This window comes from Meles meles, chromosome 10, assembly GCF_922984935.1.
Source record: "Meles meles chromosome 10, mMelMel3.1 paternal haplotype, whole genome shotgun sequence".
In the NCBI taxonomy this organism is placed as follows: domain Eukaryota; kingdom Metazoa; phylum Chordata; class Mammalia; order Carnivora; family Mustelidae; genus Meles; species Meles meles.
The window spans coordinates 87,886,908-87,906,487 of record NC_060075.1 but is presented as its reverse complement, the minus strand read 5'-3'; the positions used below and the strand labels follow the sequence as shown (position 1 = coordinate 87,906,487).

At 37.8% G+C, this 19,580-nt stretch overlaps 1 protein-coding gene across 2 annotated transcripts in view; it reads left to right on the top strand.

Annotated features, from left to right (window-relative positions):
• The window catches only part of RELN (reelin), a 510,603-nt gene that overhangs the window by 133,848 nt on the left and 357,175 nt on the right, over positions 1-19,580 (top strand). For both annotated transcript variants that reach the window (XM_046020402.1, XM_046020401.1), the window contains exon 3: positions 5,666-5,801. In XM_046020402.1, coding sequence (XP_045876358.1) covers positions 5,666-5,801 — 136 coding nt within the window. The remainder of the gene's footprint in view (positions 1-5,665; positions 5,802-19,580) is intronic.

Genomic DNA, 19,580 nt, shown 5'->3' with positions numbered 1-19,580 from the left:
GTTGTGTCAGGAAGTTTTAGTAATCTATTATGAAGAATGGAAGATAAGACAAATATTTAAGGTGATTTCTAATTCATTTAATTTTTATCATTTGCTCTTTCCTTAAAAGGGGCATCTAAAGGCTTCAATCAGTTAATAATTTAAAAAAAAAAAACAGCCCTTCTGCAAATCTGGTTTGGAAAGTTAGTGTTATATTGTAAGTGAATAGGGAAAATGAATTATGGAGTTCCTCTTAGTCATTTTTTAAATCTTTTCATTTGATTTGAATACAAAACTGTTTACTTACAGAATTTGACTTGTCTATTATTTGCCTTCTTCACTAAGTCAATATACTGAAACATTCAACAAAGGTAACATGATTTTACGGGCTGCAAAGTCATCACAGAACTTTCTGAAAACATCCTTATTGCAGCTTATCTCTGAAGCACCAGCCTGATGAAAGTGGATATGAAAAGAACAGTTCTCGAGTCGTGCTACTAGATAATGAATAGTTCATGCACACACGCTCACCTATATACACACTGGGTATTGTTTCATTTTTAAAACATTGATTTAAAGGCATTTGGTTTCAGGCGCAAGTCTAGACGCAAAAAAGCACGAAAACCTTTTAAAACCATTCTGAAATTGCATGTCTATGGGCATAAGTTAGAAAACGTATGAAGATTCATGCTATTTCCACCCCTCTTGTCAGTTACACAAAAAGATGCTCTTTTAAGTCAACCTGATTCTTTCCTCACTCACTGCCATTACAAAGATGAGAATTACTGCTGTTGCCCTCCCTCTCTTGTCCTCTTCCAGCCCTGCCATTTGCTGAATGCCTTCTCCACACCCAGTGTTTTAGCCCTATTATTGCCTTACTAGTACTGGAGGGACAATCGTCAGGAAGGGTTAAAGCACAGACACCGGAGCCAGTCTGCCTGGGCTCTGATCCTTGCTCCGCTACCGAGGAGCTATGGAACCTTGGGCAGGTTACTCAAAAACTCTGCTCCTCAGTTTCCTCTCCAGGAAAATGGAGATGGTAGTAATAGGGGGCTTTTCTCTCAAGACTCCACTCCAGCCTCCCTCTTCAATAGTGCCATTTCTGACTGGATTTTAAGGGCACTAGTCTGAACCCACGCTACACTCTCCACTTTTTCTATGACCAGGAACACATTCTTTTAGCTGCATTGTCTCAGGGTCCTCACAGGTAAAATGGAGAAACTAACAACTCCTACCTCACAGGGTTCTTAAGAGCCTCAAATAAGTTAATATTCACGAAATGCTTACAATAGCACTAAGCCATCGTAAGTGCTCAATTAAGTATTATCATAACCATTATTGTAATTGTTTCTATTAGTCACTCTTCTCCTATTTCATAATTCTTCACAAATACAACTTCATTTAGCCCTATTTATTTTCCGGGTATTTTATTTAGAATGTCATTTTCTCCAGTTTTCTCTTCCCAGCTCAAGTCATTTCGGGATAGGGACCATGGTCTATGTTTCTTCTGTGCACCTCCACAGGGCCTAACAGAATGTTTGTGCCAAATTAGGTATTCTGAAAATACTGTTACTTCCTGCTGGTTGATATTAAGATGAACAGATTGCCAATAGTTGCATCTCTGACTAACTTTTAGATATTTTCAAAGAAAATGCCAGTTAAATTGTGGTAACCAAGATATGGAAGCTAACTCGAATGTCCATCCATAGATGAATGCATTAAAACAATTATTCTCATATATTGTATATATATGATAGAATGTTAGCTGCAAAAAAAAATGAGATCTTGCATCTTGCAACAACATGAATGGACTTAGAGGTTATAGTGCTAACTGAAATAAGTCTGGCAAAGACAATTACCATATGGTTCCATAATATGTGGAATTTAAGAAGCAAAACAAACAGAGGGGAAAACCAGATTCTTAAATACAAGGACAAATTGGTGGTTTCCAGAGGGAGGTGAGTGGGGGAATGAGTGAAATAGATAAAGGGTATTAAAAGTACCCTTGTGATCAGCATGGAGTAATGTATTGGATTATCGGACCATTATACACCTGAAACTAATATAACACTGTATGGTAATTATACTTCAATTAAAAACAAAAAGAAAATGTGAAAGCAGTAGAGTAGGCTAGAGCTCTTTGTTAAAAGAGCAAAGACCATGGCACACTCCTAGTATTTGAAGGTATGTAATAAGGCCCTCAGAATACATGTTTGGTGGTTCTAGAATAGTGGGTAAAGGATTGAATATTTGGCATTACTATCAGGGCCCTTGTGTAAGACACTGCTGGATACTTTTGAACTGTTCTGTTGGTACCCTGTTGGTATTATTCTAAGCCCTGACGCCTGGACAACATCTTACTAAGACACATTTTTTTGCATGTTCTTGACTACACATTGAAATTGCTTGGTGAGCGTCTGAAATGCCCAGGATCCAGGCTTTATCCCCAGCCAGTTAACTCAGAATCTCTAGGAACCAGTAGTTATCCCATCTCTTCAGATGATGCCATTGTGCAACCTTGTTGGGGGAACTACTGTGCCAGACAGCTGGATGGCAAGAATGTTGTTCTGTGGCAAATTTACTCAGAGTGGGGTGTGTCGTAATTGCAACAGTATAGCTATTTTATAAAACGTTGTGAAGTAATATGCAGCCTAGACATTGACTCACTTTCTAGGAGGGGTTCTGAAGAATAGGGGGCTACTTGAATGTGAATTCTGTTACCAAGACTGTGAAACCCTGAAGCCTTATTTGTTTGATTCATTTCCCTTCCCACACGATTGTGGCTGGAATACTTGTATTCTTTTTGGTCAGGCTTTTTGGTCGGATGTGTCATTTTCCATACACACACAAATCCTTTCTGCTTTATGCCCAAACAGAGTGGAGTGGCAATTCCTGAGTCATGGCTTTTGAGTCTCCTACAGCACTCTATGATTTCCCAGGGGAGTCTTTTATCCTCCCTAACCTTGTGGTTTCTCTGGCTTGATGAATTTTGTCTCAAGATGTAGCTTAAAAAAATAAAAACTTGCGTGAGAAAAAAGGCACCATTAGACTATGTCAAAATACAGACCTGTTTTTCTCTTTCTTTGTCCGGTATGACCTATTCCTTTATTCTAGAAGATTCTGTTTCACTAGGTAATGTAACATATGTGTATCTTTTCTGTTGCTTTTAATGTTTTTAGTTAAGTCATTCTTGTAGTGATTCAGAAAAAAACATTTCTTGACTATCTGTGATGCATCAGACATTATGATAGTTGCTTGGAATATAGCAGTTAAAGACCTACCCCCTTATAAGTCAAGTGCTATGATGAAGCAGGTATGAACTGTTATGATGACATGTAGAAAGGGCACCTGGGCAAACATGGTGGGACTCTACTCAATGTATTGGATCATTTCATTCTCACAATAACTTTGGGGTGAAGAGGACATGGTATTTCCATTTTATAAACAAGAAACTGGGTTTCAGAGAAAGTCATTTGCCTAACTTCATGAAGCCTGGAAGTGAATTTTTTGTCTAATTGTTCATTCCTGGCAATACTCTTATTAATATTACTATTAATAAAATTTGGTTTTAGAGCATTTTAGGTCACAGCAAAACTGAATGGAAAGTATAGACAATTCCCATATGCTCCCCTTCCCCCCACAATTCCCCACTATTGTCGGCTTCCTGAACTACAGTGATAACATTTGTTACAACAGATTAACCTACACTGACACATCATTATCACTCAGAGTCCCTAGTTCACATGAGGATTCACTCTTAATGTTGTGCATTCTTTGTGTTTTAACAAATATATAGTGACATGTGTCCACTATTGTAGTATTAAATGGAATCGTTTCACTGCCCTAAAAATCCTTTATGTTCTGCCTTTTCATCCTTGCCTCTCTCCTAACCCCTGGCAACTGGGGATGTTTTTACTATCTCCATAGTTTTGCCTTTCCCAGAATGTCGTATAGCTGGAATCATACAGTATGTAGTCTTTCCACATTGGCTTCTTTCATTTAGTAGAATGCATTTATTTATCCATGTCTTGTCATGGTTTGGTAGCTCATGGCCTTTTGGCTCTGAATAGATACTCCATTGTTTGGAGTGTCCACAGTTCCATTCCATTCACTCATTGAAGGATAGCTTGGTTGCTTCTGATCTGACAAGTATGAATAAGATTTCCGTCAACATCCATGTGCAGGTTTTCATGTGGACAGAAATCTTTAATTTATTTGGTAAATACTGTGGAGCATGATTGCTGGAGGTACAGTAAGCCCATGTTTATTTCTATAAGAAAATGCCAAATTGTCTTCCAAAGTGGCTGTACCATTTTGTATTCTTACCAGCGATGAACAAGAGCTCTTTTTGTTTCACATCCTCACCAGCATTTGGTGTCGTCATTGTTTTGTACTATGGCCATAATAGTTAGGAAGTGGCATTTCATTGTTGTTTTAATTTGCAATACTCTAATGACCTATGATGTTGAACATCTTTTCATATACTTGTCTTCTGTATATTTTTTGATGAGGTGTCTATTCAGTTCTTTTGCCTATTTTTTAAAAATTGAGTTGTTTATTTTCTTAGTGTTGAGTTATTTTTTAATACTTTATATCAGGGTGGTGGGGTTATGGACATTGGGGAGGGTATGTGCTATGGTGAGTGCTGTGAAGTGTGTAAACCTGGCAATTTACAGACCTGTACCCCCTGGGGCTAATAATACATTATATGTTAACTTAAAAAAATAAAAAATAAATATTTTATATCAGATGTCAACTAAGAGAATCATCTTCTTAAAAGAAAAAAAAGCATCTCCAGATAGCTCAGCTGGGAGCTGACCCGGCCCTCATAGCTGGGCTGTGGTATTCTCACGTGGAATATAAACGGTTTTACAGATCAGACATCAGACAGTCAACATCAGACAAGGCCACCTTAAACTGATGGCTTGAGCCAAAACCAAGACCACTTTGTAATCAAACCTGCACACAAACAAAAGCAAGAACGTGGTGCAAATCACAAAAATGACCATCCCCCTTTCCATGCTGACTTGAATTTTATCAGTCACAACTGTAGGCTGTGTCAATCTTCATGTCTCCCATATACAGATTAGTAAGGCACTCCATGATAAAACTGCCCCCACTTTCTGATAGCACCAAATCCAGAAGAAAAACCACATATCCCTGTAACCTCCCCAGCAAGATTAGGTGGTCCCAGGATGCAGGAATTTCAGTACTAAAATCAGGAAATTCCCAGGACAACTTGATCCCCCTACTGTCTAAAATGACCTACCTTAAGCCCAAAGAGTTTAACAAGCCTTTGCTAACATCCTCTTATTGAGATACTTCCCAGTTCCCAATATAATTTAGTCTTGTTTGCTGTAAACACTTCCACTAAGTCCAACCTTGTTATACAGTAGGTATGGCCCTGGTGGTCTTTGTTGACGGACAGAGACCAATCAACAAAATCAAAGCCAAGCAACCAGGAGAGAAATGAAACTAGTAGATTACCCTGTAACAAAAATGTTTTAAATTATTAAAATCCTTCTAACAACAGGACACGGAAAATTGCATAACTTACAGAGCAGCCAAACAACATGATGAATCTTAACATACAAGAAAAATGTCCAGAAAATATTGTTCATACCATGATAAGAAAGAACTTGTTTTGTTGTTTTTATGACAGCTTCTCTTCCTTTCTGGCTCTCAGGGATCATGTCTGACCACCAGTTTGGTAACCAGTTTATGTGCAGCGTGGTGGCCTCACATGTGAGTCATCTGCCCACAACCAACCTCAGCTTCGTCTGGATCGCTCCACCTGCTGGCACCGGCTGTGTGAATTTCATGTAAGTTTCCAAACTGTCTGACCAGTAGGGAAGGCAGATAGACCTCTCACTGGATGACATACAGGCTATGCATTTAAATGTATTAACAGGTTTGACCTTAATTAAAGCCACTAATTTTGGTGTCAAAAAGAGGTCCAGATCATAAAAAACAAATAACTTTAGCAGTTTAGTTTTGCATATTTCTTTTTACTTCAAGAGATTTAAATTGGATTTTAACTGACAAAAATACACAATAGGAGTAAAAGTATGTGATGAAATCAACGCAGTAGGAAAACAAATGTTCGGAAAGTAAGATGTAAACAAATACAAAAAAATGCCGTGAGACTCCATCTGTGTTTTAGAAGAAGATCACAAATTTAGCTTTCGGCTCTCTGGCCATTAATGCCGAGAGAGGAATGTGATCATTAGGTGAGGGATGGTGGTGAGAAGTCAGGGAGTCTGTGGAAACTTAATGACCCTCTCATGTGCTTTCATTAAGAGGAAGCTGGGGAATGTGGTAAACTATGTCCCAACAGTGCCCTTTGATAATAACACTGGGCTGGGAAGCAAAGGCTGTGACTTGCTCCATCTCTCAATGTAATCTCTACCCCTACCCCTGCCCCAGAATCTCTACTCCTCATACTTCTTAGTCTTCTCTCTTTGTAATCCCATTTTTGACTTTTAACATAATATACTTTGTTTATTTAATTATCTGTAATTTTTATTGTCTGTCTCTTCCAACTGAAATGCAAGTTCCTTGAAAGCAAGAATTTTTTTTTTTTCTGTTTTGTTAACTGATTTGCCCCAACTGTCTAGAAAAGTCCCTGGCACTCAGTACACACTCACTCAATATTTATTTCATGGAGGAGTAGGCCAAAGGAATAAGACCAAGGGCAGTTCTGAAACAGTTGTTCTGTGGGCAGTCAGGCAAAAGAGAGCTGGAAGCCATCTTGAATGGTTTTCTGTTCTGAACCTTCTGCTCAGACAACAACATCCCATAAAGTCTGCGTACTCTAAAATTTACTACTACCTGTCCTTCCCCTTTATTACCGTACAGTTCAGGGTCAAGGGCTCCTATGGCTCCCACATCACCGATTATAGACTTTCTGCCTATCCTCTGGCTTACCCAAGCTGAAAACATCAGATTAATCCTATCCAGCTGATTGACATTTAATCCTATCATTTCTTCTTCAGAAAGTTTTCATACTTGAACTTTTTCTTCCCAGTACCTTTTGCTAGGATGATTATGGTAACTTCCTAAGTGATCTCTTCTCCTCCAGTCCATCCTTGACATTGTTATATAGCTAGTCTTCCTAAGGCATAACCTTGATACTCGAAACTTGGATCCCTTAAACCTCCTTTCTGAGGACCAGCCTTTTGGCTTGTATTTGAAGAGTCTTCCCATTCCTGATACATATCATCTTCTGTTTTATCTCCTGTGTGCTCATCCTGATCGGTCACAAATTGCAGGACATCCCACAACTCCTTAAACATTCCATGACTTTCTCCTTCTCCATGCTTTCCCCTTAGGCCAAAATGCTTTTTCCCCTCAACTCCAGTTATTAAAGTCCTACCCATTTTTTTTTTAAGATTTTATATATTTATTTGACAGACAGAGATCACAAGTAGGCAGAGAGTCAGGCAGAGAGAGAGGGGGAAGCAGGCTCCCCGCTGAGCAGAGAGCCCCATGTGGGGCTCGATCCCAGGACCCTGAGATCACGACCCGAGCTGAAGACAGAGGCTCAACCCACTGAGCCACTCAGGTGCCCCAGTCCTACCCATTTTTTAAGGCCTGTTTAAAATGCCAACTCTTGAGATGCTTGGGTGGCTCAGTCGATTAAGCCGCTCTCTTCGACTCCAGTCATGATCCCAGGGTTCTGGGGTCGAGTCCCACATTGGGCTCCTTGCTCGGCAGGAAGCCTGCTTCCCTCTCTGCCTCTGCCTGCTTGTGCGTGTTCTCACTCTCTCTCTCTCTGACGAATAAATAAAATCTTTAAAAATAATAATAATAAAATGCCAATTCTCCTATAAAACTTTCCAGGATATAAACAACAGAAGCGATGTATACGATCACATTTTGCTTGTAACTCTGTTGTAATGCTGATTATATTTTACTGTGTACTTACTCAAGTTAATTTCTTGCCTTTGCTATTAGATCAGATTGGACAGGGATATGTTTTTATGTCTTTGTGATTCTCCCCACAGTTGGTACAACACCTCATACATAGATATCACAGAAGATGACCCTTGAATTAAATGATGTTCAGTGTTGTCTTTTCCTTTAGTTCAGTAGTGATCTCTGATTCTTGCTTTTGGCATGCTCGATCTTACTCATGTTGGCACTGGAAGGGTAATTTAAATCCTTGCCCTGCATTACTTCTTCATTTAAGACAAGAAGTACTTTTTTGAAAACTAGAACATAAAGTAAATCTGTACATTTTTGAAAACTAGAACATAAAGTAAATCTGTAAGCAGCATACAACTGCCTAATTCCAAGTACATATAGTTTTGAATTGAATCTGTTTAAAATGATATTTGTTGGCTTTGGGCCTCACTGTTCCCAGGGTCCCAAACTCTATTTTCTCCTGAGAAATAACTTTGGTATTTTTTTTAAAAGATCTATTCATTTATTTTAGAGAGAGAGAGTGCATGTGCACCTGAGCAGAGGGAGAGGCAGAGGCAGAGGGGGAGGGAGAGAAGCAGACACCCCGCTGAGCACAGATCCAAACAACGTTAGTCTCGGTATCAGGATGCTGAGATGATGACCTGAGCCAAAATTAAGAGTCAAACACTTAACCAACTGATCCACCCAGGCACCCCATAACTTAGGTTTTTAAGTCTTAACCCAGTTAAGTGACTGCCCTCGGCCCGGGTCATGATCCCATGGACCTGGAATCCAGCCCTGCATCAGGCTCCCTGCTTGGCGGGAAGCCTCCTTCTCCCTCTCCTACTCCCTCTGCTTGTGTTCCCTTTCTCGCTGTCTCTCTCTCTCTCTGTCAAATAAATGTTAAAAAAAAAGAATTGTGGAACATTTGAACTCAAGTCTAAGGCAATTATATATGTGCTGTGTATGCTTTTCCTATAGAAGAGTAAGTGGCATACTCGCTGAGTAAATCAGGTTTTATTGATAAACCACTTAGCCACATAGTCATTTGGGACATCTGTTTACAGCCTTTCTTGTTAAAAGTCATCAAGTAAGAGACATTGAAGAGAGGATTTCCTGAGGATAAAGTTGCTGGCTACACTGGTACAGATGTATTAAATGGATCAGTAACTAAAATTATTTTATCTGTACTTTTATGACACCTTTAATTTACATTACATTTTTAAAAAAGATTTATTGATTTATTAGAGAGAGACAGAGAGGGGAGCAGAGGGAGAGGGAGACAAGCAGACTCCACACTCACTGTGGAGCCTGATGTGGGGTTTTGATCCCACAACCCTGAGATCATGACCTGAGCTGAAATCAAGAGCTGGATGCCTAATCAGCTGAGACACCCAGGTGCTCCAGATATCCTTCATGTTTTAAGTGATAATTTCACTCAGAGAACTGCTTAGTATTCAGATCTTACATCAGTGTGGTTTGTCTTTACTTTTATATTTGACTAGACTTGAGTGACTAGTAAGCCTTGAGTTTAAAGAGACACTTAACTATCCAAATTTCTTGGATGTACCCCCCCCCCCCAAATCCCAAAGGTGAGGAGAGGGTGCCGAAAGAAAAGAGGGAGGAAGGGGAAGGGGGAGAGGAGGGAAGAGGCAAAAAGATAAGGACAGGGCAAGGAGAAAAGGGAAGAAAGGAAGGAAAGACATCTTCCAGTCCTCTAATCTTAAAATTTAGTGAGAAACTACCAGGGAAAAGAAGTTGTGAAATAACAACAGTAACATTAATATTTTTGAAAATGTGCTGGCCATTGTTCTCAGTAGTTTATACATTTTACTCCATGTCATTCTTGCAGAAATTCCATGAAGTAGGTACTCTTCTTTTTTTTTTTAAGGTTTTATTTATTTATTTATTTGAGAGAGAGCGAGCGAGCAGGAGCAGCGGGGAGGGGCAGAGGGAGAAGCAGACTCTCCACTGAGTAAGGAGCCTGATCAGGACTCAAGTCCAGGACCTGAGATCATGACCTGAGCCAACAGCAGATGCTAACTGACTGAGCCACCCAGACACCCAAGTAGGCACTGTTCTTATCTCAGTTTGGTGATGAGGAAATTGAAGTAGAGGCATGTTAAATAATTTGCCTAATATCACTCACCTAATGGTTGAGACAGCCTGGATTCAGAAGGCATTCAATCTTCAAGCAGGTGGTTTTTCCTCTTCACTGCAGTTGCTTCTGAAATGAACTTTTCTCTATTTGATTATGGTAATACATCCACAGTAGTGATACAGTGAAAATTATATGGAGTTTGTAGTTGGTATCAGCATCTCTCAGATTTTTTAACTGACCAATATGGGTTTCCTATCCTCATTTTGAGATCTATCTCTAGATGTTAGCTAACTCATCCAAATGTCAAGAGGCACCTGTTTATTTATTTAAAAATTTTTAGTGCCAAAATATTTACTGAAAGTTTTCAAAGCTTCCAAAAAAGTAACATAATGTGAGCAAACACAGGGAAACTGATGACAGATCAGACACTGAAAACTAAAATCTGGGTAAGTCTATGAGGCCATGAAGGGGGAAAAAGGAAAATCTGTGAGCATTTACTATGATTAAAACACTGTAGGGGCACCTGGCTGGCTCAGTCAGGAGAGTATGTGACTTTTGATCTTGGGGTCATGAGTTTGAGCTCCATGTTAGGTGTAGAGATTACTTAAATAATTGAAACTTTAAAAAATTTTTAAAAATGCAGTGTATTAGGCTCTTTTACAAATATATGAGGCACCTATTTAAATTTCTGAAATGTGCAGAACATATTAGATTTATATGTCAGACATGGCTTTGATCTTGATATAGTGTGATGCCCGTTCATTCTTTGGATGCTGATTATATCCTCTCCCTTATCACAAATGGATTCCATTAGGGAGGGAATGTGTGTATTAAAGACAAAATTTATCACTAGTAGATTTAGGTTTAATTGCTTGGACAGAGATGCTAACATAATATTAGAGTTAAAATGGAGCAGAAAAGATCAAATTCATGCCCAAATTCATGACAATTTAGCTGTAAGTCAACTCCCGGAAAACTAAGAACCAAATTGAAGCAAGTGACGTTCTATTTAAAATACTGAAGCAACAATAAAGAATGAACTGAGGCCAGCGAAGAGGTGGGCAGTCAGGCAATCAATTTCTTGCCTTTGGACTGTATTTGAACATTTGACATTTTAAGGGAAGATTCTCCTAGAAAACTATTTTTTAAAAAGTATACTAAACAAGAAGACAAAAAATCATTTTAAAAATGGAAGACAACAGCAGTTTCTGAATACCAGACAGGCTGGAAATCATACCGATGCACAGATTTGAAGTGCTGCCTTGAGTGTATCTCAGAAGCCTTTAATTTTTGATGAGAGCCATTCCACTGTGTCTGGAGGATTCCTCAGGAAAGATAGTAAGGTTGCCCATTTATTTCCATGCATCAGAAGGAAGCATCACAGATGTATTTGCCTTGTTATTTAAACATTTGAAATGAGATCAGGGATGCTCCCATGGGTGCATTTATTGGGAGTGCATTCATACCTACAGATAAGGCTGGCAACAGTTGATACATACAAATGTTATTTTACTTTCTAGGTTTATGTAGCTTACTGCAAAAATAAATCACTTCTCATGGAAGGCTAACATGATTGTATCCACACTGTTCGATAAAACCAGATATGCTATTTTCCATAGGAGGAATTTTATCTGTCTTTTAACTCACAAGTCTCTTATTTTTTCCTTGATGGTCTAGTTTTCTTTCTTTCTTTTTTTTTAAACAGACATTTCCCAACCCGAGACAGTTATTTCGGTGCTGCTCAAAAATGTACCTTTGAATGACAGGATGAAAAAAAATATTATCTACCCTTAAAAGTGAATGGCTGGGAACCTGATGGTTCTCACTCCCTGTACACCCCTGCTTTTCATCAAAGTTAAATAGCCAATTAGGCTTGGACAAGGACAGAGGCCAAGTTCAGGGTCTAATGTATGTTCTTGTTTATCAACTTTTTGGCAAATGAGGTCAAGATGCTTCCTGGGAATTTAAGTTGTAATTTTAGGGAGTATGATAAAATGTTGAGATAGAATATGTCCATTAATCTCCAATAAAGTTTAAAGAAATTATTTTTTATATTAGTTATACACATACTTTTAAAAATTTAACAGACACTCAAAAGGAAAAACTAACCCCTTTGTATTACCTGTCTTCTCCCTTCGTATCACCTGCTTCTTCTAAGAAACCACAGTGTGAACATCACTGGTTATATTAGGACAGTTTACTGGAGTTTTATAGGACCATTTTCTTTGCATCAGAATCATAAGACCAACTGAGAAGTAGAACTGCTTTATAGTGAGAAAATTTTTCTATTTCACTAATGAATTGTGTTTAACTAGACTCCAAAGACGGACCTCTATTTGTGGAAGTCTGTCCCACAACAAATAGTTGTAATTAGTGAATTTGTTCTTTTTTGTAAATCTCAGCTTGTTTTTTCTTTTCGGTAGAAATACCAGTTTTTCCTAATGTTAAATCTAGAAGCAAAAACCAAACAAGCAAAAAAACAAGCTTATGGCAAACCCATCCTTTCATTCTTCCCTTCCCCATGTGTAGTGGAATCATAACTTACGAGGGGTGCTTAAGTAAATGGACTGAGTTTTGGAATCCTCAAGATGTTCTTTATTACAAGGCCTTGTGGTTTAGATGGGATTACTACTCCACGTGGCACTTATTACTTGAAATCACGTGGAACATTTGTGAAAGCAAAAAAGACCAAAGTCTGTAAATCTAAAAGCTCTTTGTATTACAATTCTTAGCAGTTCTCTATATCTAATAGAAATTTCCTAAATGAGATATGGGCAGAGATTTGGGTTATTTCCAAATCTCATCCATCTGTAGGATGGATGAAACCAGTTTTAAAGGCCTTGTGTGTGAAATTTTTTTTTTTTCAAATTGCCTACGCAGTCAAAAATAGTGATGACAAAGATGTCTGGGAACCAGGTGAATAAATTTTTCTCATGGCAACAACAACTCCATGGTTTGCCAATACAGTGACTTGGATAATATATACTAGCAGCAGGATTTTATTTACCTTTTTTTTTTTTTTTTTTTTGGTAAAATCTCTGACTATTACGGCATGATTTTTGTGTAGTAGAATTTTGATTGCTTCTTCCACATAAGAATTTTTTTTTAAAGATTTTATTTATTTATTTGACAGACAGAGATCACAAGCAGGCAGAGAGGCAGGCAGAGAGAGAGGAGGAAGCAGGCTCCCCGCTGAGCAGTGAACCGGATGTGGGGCTCGATCCCAGGTCCCTGGGACCATGACCTGAGCTGAAGGCAGAGGCTTTAACCCACTGAGCCACCCAGGCGCCCCCACATAAGAATTTTTTAAAGAACTTATCTTGTCCACTGTGACTTACTTGGATATATATATATGGACATATCTCTCTGTATTGTCGTCACTTTAGTGCAATTAACAGATACTGCGATTTTTACAAATTGAAGGTTTGTGGCAACCCTACATCAAACAAGTCTGCCAGGGTCAATATTCCAACAGCATTTGCTCACTTTGTGTCTGTCATGTTTTGATAATTCTTATAATATTTCAAACTTTTTCATTATTTTCGTATTTGTTATGGTGATCTGTGATCAGTAATCATGACTCGCTGAGAGCTCAGATGATGGTTAGCACTTTTTGGCAATAAAGTATTTTTAAATTAAGGTATGTACTTTTTTAAAGACGTGATGCTATTGTGCACATAATAGACCACGCTATAATGTAAACAAACATTTATAGGCTCTGGAAAACCAGAAAGTTCATTGACTCATTTTGTTGTGATATTTGTTTTGTTGCCATGGTCTGGAACCAAACCTGCAATACCTCCATGGTATGTAGTTGTGTTTATATTTATGTATATATTTACATAGAGAATATATGTATATTCACATATATGCATATATACACAAACAAACATATATACTCTAAAATTTGTTTAGAACTATACTTTCTAATATTATAGCTATAAGGCACATGTATCTATTTAAATTTAAGTCAAATAAGATAAAATGTTCAGTTCCGCCGTTGCACTAGTCACACTTCAAGTTCTCAGGAGTCACGTGTGTCTAGTGACTGTTACAGTGGATAGCACAGACCCAGAACATGTCCGTCATTACAGAAAGTTCTAATGTGCAACCCTGAGAGAATCTAATGAATTTCTTTCTCCTTTGTTACCTTAACATTTGTGGAATGTAACCATGTACTTCAAACAAGATACAGAAGAAGTGAAGTAAAACTAAGGTTTTGCAACGGCCCTGTGAACTTAAAAACATCGTAACTGGGGCGCCTGGGTGGCCCAGTGAGTTAAAGCCTCTGCCTTCATCTCAGGTCATGATCCCGGGGGCCTGGGATCGAGTCCCGCATTGGACTCTCTGCTCAGCCGGGAGCCTGCTTCCTCCTCTCTCTCTGCCTGCATCTCTGCCTACTTGTGATCTCTGTCTGTCAAATAAATAAAATCTTTTAAAAAAAAATCGTAACTGCTAACCTGGCCAAGTAAGGTCAAATTCTGTAGAAAGCTGGTTATCTAATTGTTCATTTTTTTGTTTAAGATTTTATTTATTTGTCAGAGAGAGAGAGAAAGTGAGTACAAGTAGGGGGAGCGGCAGGCAGAGGGAGAAGCATGCTCCCTGCTGAGCAAGGAGCCCAATGCAGGACTTGAGCCCAGGACCCTGGGATCACGACCCGAGCCAAAGGCAGATACTCAACTGACTGAACCACCCAGGTGTCCCTACTAACTGTTCATTTTAATTTTGTTTGCTAAGGCAGAGATTTCTATGGACCTTAACTTTATGGAGACCTTAACTTTATATAGACCAAGTGTGACAGGTGGGGATCCCCTCTGGTTACCTTCTCATACAATGCTCAGGGCTTAGTACTTGGCTACTTAGTACTTAGTACCTTGTAGTACTTAGTACTAAGTACTTAGTACTTAGATACTTAGTACCTTGGCTACTCTGGGCTAAGACACTGTTCTCTCTGCCCTCACCCTTGGGTCTCACCCTGCCTGTCCCCCCATCTCCTGCCACAGTGTTTTAAGTTCAGGACCTTCTCAAATATGCCCTTACCCTGTGACAACTTAACACCATGAACCTAAGATTTAAAATGAGCTTGTCTAGAATGTTAACCATTAATATGAAAATAAACAATAATAAAATTTGGAATACCATTGGATGGTGATGATGATAATGTTGATGATGACAGTAGTAAAAATAGCAATTTCCACTTAGTGAGCACCTGTACACCTGGCAGCCTGTTCAGTTCCTGTCCTTTCCTAGAACCACTGCTACTGAAGAACGAGCTTGAACAGCTCACAGAAATAGGTCTGTTTTCATCCAAAACATGTTCTTTTGGCTTCCATCCTCTATTACCACTCTGTGTCATTGCTAAAATGGTCATTGTAAAGATAAGTATAGCAACTTTAGAGACATTTGGAGGATTAAGTGACAAAAACATTTAAAAAATGCATTTCTACTATTTCAGACACATTAAAATTATGTTTGTGAGGACTCCTGGCATTGTGGAAGACTGAGCTCTCGTGGCAGAAACTCTTTCTATTAAAATCACATAGAAACTTTAGATAAATGAGTACACATTTAAAACACATATAAAATTGATTTGAAAGAAAGTGAAGACATGAGGTACCAGAAGAAAGGAGAGGTCTGGAGACTGGATCAGGAAGTGAGAGCAGACAATATGGAAGGTCTACAAGTATTTTAAACTTAGATTTAGGTTGTAGGGCTGGAGTTTTAACCTCAGTGGGATCTGGAGCCATCACTGAGAACCGCTTCAAAGACAGTAGGAGAAAGGAAAGGAGACGGAGCTGGCACTGGGTCCACTGCATGAAGCCTGGAGCCTTAAAGTATCATCCATCTCTGCCTGGGAGAACAGCAAAGCTTGTCTTCTGACCAAGACTTTTGGTAAAGTAAGTCACTTATGAGAAACGAAAACTCTCTATGTGAGGAGTCTGACTTGACTTTACTTTATTAACCTGGTACAGAACATCAAGTTAAGAAAGTAACATGTAATGGAAGCTTTAGAAGGAAAGAATAGGAAGAATGAGGACAGACTTATTTGAAGAGATAATGGTGGAGAATTTTCTAGAACTAAGGAAGATGTGAGTCTTTTCTATCTAAGCAACATAAATAAAGTTAGTATTGAATCATATCATGGTGAACCTTCAGAGTGTCAAAAAGAAAATCTCAAAGACAACCAAAGACAAAAGATAGATTTCATGTCATTTTAGTCTGGTAGTGGCTTTCTCATCAGCAGCAAGAGATGCCAGGAGACAATGGGACAGTATCTTCCAAGTCCTGAAGGAAATGCATTGTCATCCTAGAATTCTGTACCTAGATAAATTATCTGTACCTAGATAAATTCTGTACCTAGATAAATGATCAGTTAGGCATGAAAAACTAAGGATGTTAAAAAAAGAGGCTTGATATTTTTATCACACACAGAAACAGATGATTTTTAAAGCAAGTTTTTAAAAGATGTGCTTTAATAAGAAAACAAACTCAGAAGAAAGGTGTAGGATGTAAGAAATTGTGTTGTGATGTGAGAAATTATGTTAATTAAAAATAATTAGCAAGCATTTTAGAAATTCCAAATAAGCTTTGGATATGTAAATATATTTATATATAAAATATACACGAATAACTATTTTCAGATAGAATTTAAAGGCAAAGAATAACTAAGATACTGTGCAACATGAGTGTGTGAGTTGGAGGTAGGAGAGAAGTCAGTATTAAAATTTTCTAAGGTCTTCAAATTATTCTGGAAGAAAGCTGTAGATGCAGTTAAAAACATAAATCTATAGACATGAAATCAAAATATAACTTCCAAAACAGGGGAAGAATTGGGGAAAAGATGAAAGAAAACTTAATCCCTCCAAAGAAAGGAAAATAGTTAACTTCAAAAGCATAGAAGTATAAAATGTAAGATAAATAAGTATATAGTTGACCCTCAAACAACAGAGGGGTTATGGGCACCAACCACCTGCATGGTGGAAAATCTGCCTGTAACTTTTGACTCCCCCAGAATTTAACTACTGTTGATCAGAAGCCTTACTGATAACACAGAACTTAACATAGCCTTACTGATAACATAAACAGTTGATTAACACATATTTTGCATGTTATATGTATTAAGTACTGTATTTTTTAAATAAAGTAAGCCAGGGAATAGAAAATGTCATTAAGAAAATCATAAGGAAGACAAAAAACATTTACAGTACTGTATTGTATTTTTTTTTAAAAAATCTGCCTATAAGTGGATCTACACAGTTCAAATCCACGCTGTTCAAGGGTATATATTTACAATAAATACGAACAGATTAAATTCACCAGTTAATATACATTGACTTTCAAAATCCCGTTTTAAAAATCTAGCAAGGTACTTTTTTCCAGAGACAAACCTAAACATAATGGCACAAAAACATTGAAAGTAAAGAGAAAGGAAAAGATATACCAGACAAATTCTAACAAAAAGAAGTTGGTGTGACTATATTAATTCCAGACAAAATAAATAAAATATAATAATATTAGAGATAAATATTAGGGGTAATTTCCATAGGGACAAAATGACATTCATATAGATAAAACTGAAAGAAAAATGCAAAATTGAAAACTGCCTTTGAAGTGACAAGATACTGAGTACATATTTTCTAGTATTTCAAATGTAATAGTGTTATACAATTGTTTGGGCAAAAATTCCTTAAAAATTATATCTTGAATGGATGAGTGAATGCATGTATGCATGCATAAATGAAAAATTGCAAGAATGCACAAATGCTTAAACCATAAATGACTCTTAATCTCACAAAACAAACTGGGGGTTGCTGGGGGGAGGTGGGATTGGGAGAGGGGGAGCGGGCTATGGACATTGGGGAGGGGAGGCGAACCATAAGAGACTATGGACTCTGAAAAACAACCTGAGGGTTTTGAAGGGTCAGGGGTGGGAGGTTGGGGGAACAGGTGGTGGGTGATGGGGAGGGCACGTTTTGCATGGAGCACTGGGTGTTGTGCAAAAAGAATGAATACTGTTACGCTGAAAAAATTAATAAAAAGGGAAAAAAAAAATGCACAAATGTACCAGAGGGCTGTATTTGAGAACTGGATTTATACTCTGCTATTTAAACTTCCAGATATTGCTCTGATAACAGTTGAGTTTGTATTATAATATTTTAGGCATTCTGGAAATAACAATTTTGTTATTTAACACAACTTTTTCAATAATTTAAAATTCTGCTTTGCAATTAATTTTTCTCTAAAATTCAAGTGATATATAAATTCTTCTAAATAATAATTCTGACATCTTAAATGTGCTGGAATACAGTATTTCTGTTGTTAATTAAGCCAAATAGGATGTCTCCTGTTTTTGAATGTTAGTTAGGTTAACATAAACTATGAAAACTAATATTATCAATAGTATTTTTTTCATTGAAAGGCCCAAGTTCATGTAAAACTTGGCTGTTAAAATTTTTTTTTAACAATAGCTGTTTGAGGACATAAATTTAAACTACATATTTTCTGGAATTTTAAGATAAACTTTTTAACATTACATCACTGCATATTCAAAAGTTGTCTTGTTTAGCACTGAGGAATAAATATTAAATTATTTCCATCTCCATTTTAGCACTTCTCAATATCGAGGTCAGGTTTGGTTACCCACATTGATAAGTCCTAAGCTGGACTTGTGTTTGTCAAATGTCCTCCATTTGTTCCCACTATTAGTATTTAGAGAAGGGATTAGGAATAATATGAGCATATTAGTTATCTGGGCTGACATATATTTCAAAAGAGCAATGTCCAAAAATATTATAAAAATGATAAACAGTAGAAATGCTTCTAATTAAAAATGTTTGCTGTGGTTGCAAAGGAGCCAAGATGGTAGGTCCCTTAGTCAACCTCTGGTTTTAACTTAAGCAAATATATTGAAAGTAAGGCTGTAAAGCTAAGCTACATAAGCCTTTCTTCTAAATCCGCCTGCAGGCATTAATGCTCAGATTTGAGATGGCATCCTTATTTGCTAAGTGCAAAGATGGTTACAAAAGAGCTTTTCTCACTTTGAGGATAAAAGCTAAAGTATTCTTTAATTTTGGTTACTGCCCGGCTCATCTTAGCACCATAATAGTTATTTGGCTCGAAACCAAAAAGTAGCAATACAGTGCTTACATGTCTATGGATCAAAATTAGATGAAAAATTGCTGTTTCTCATCTCCAAAGCTATTTGCTGCACATTTTATAACCCTCAAGATGCCTTTTGTAATATGTGATAACAGAGCCAACTGCAGCATCTGCCTGGAAAGAGATTACTTTAATTATGGACTCAATGTCCTATTTTCTGCAAGTGATCCCCAGAGACAGGCTTCCTGCTGGAGGAGAGGTGCAAAGATGCACATTAAAGCCTACACATCAACCACGAAGGGGTGGATAAAGTGAGACAAGGACACCCATAAACTGCCTTCATTTTCCTAGGCTGTGATGTGATGGAAGAGTCTATAGTGATAGGTTTTTAATTATTCCAGCATCTGTTGTTATGGACTTCCGATGGTGAGGGCAAGATGAGCTTATAAAAGAGAGCAGAACCTTCGACAAGTCTGTGAAGGGAACAGGCAGTATT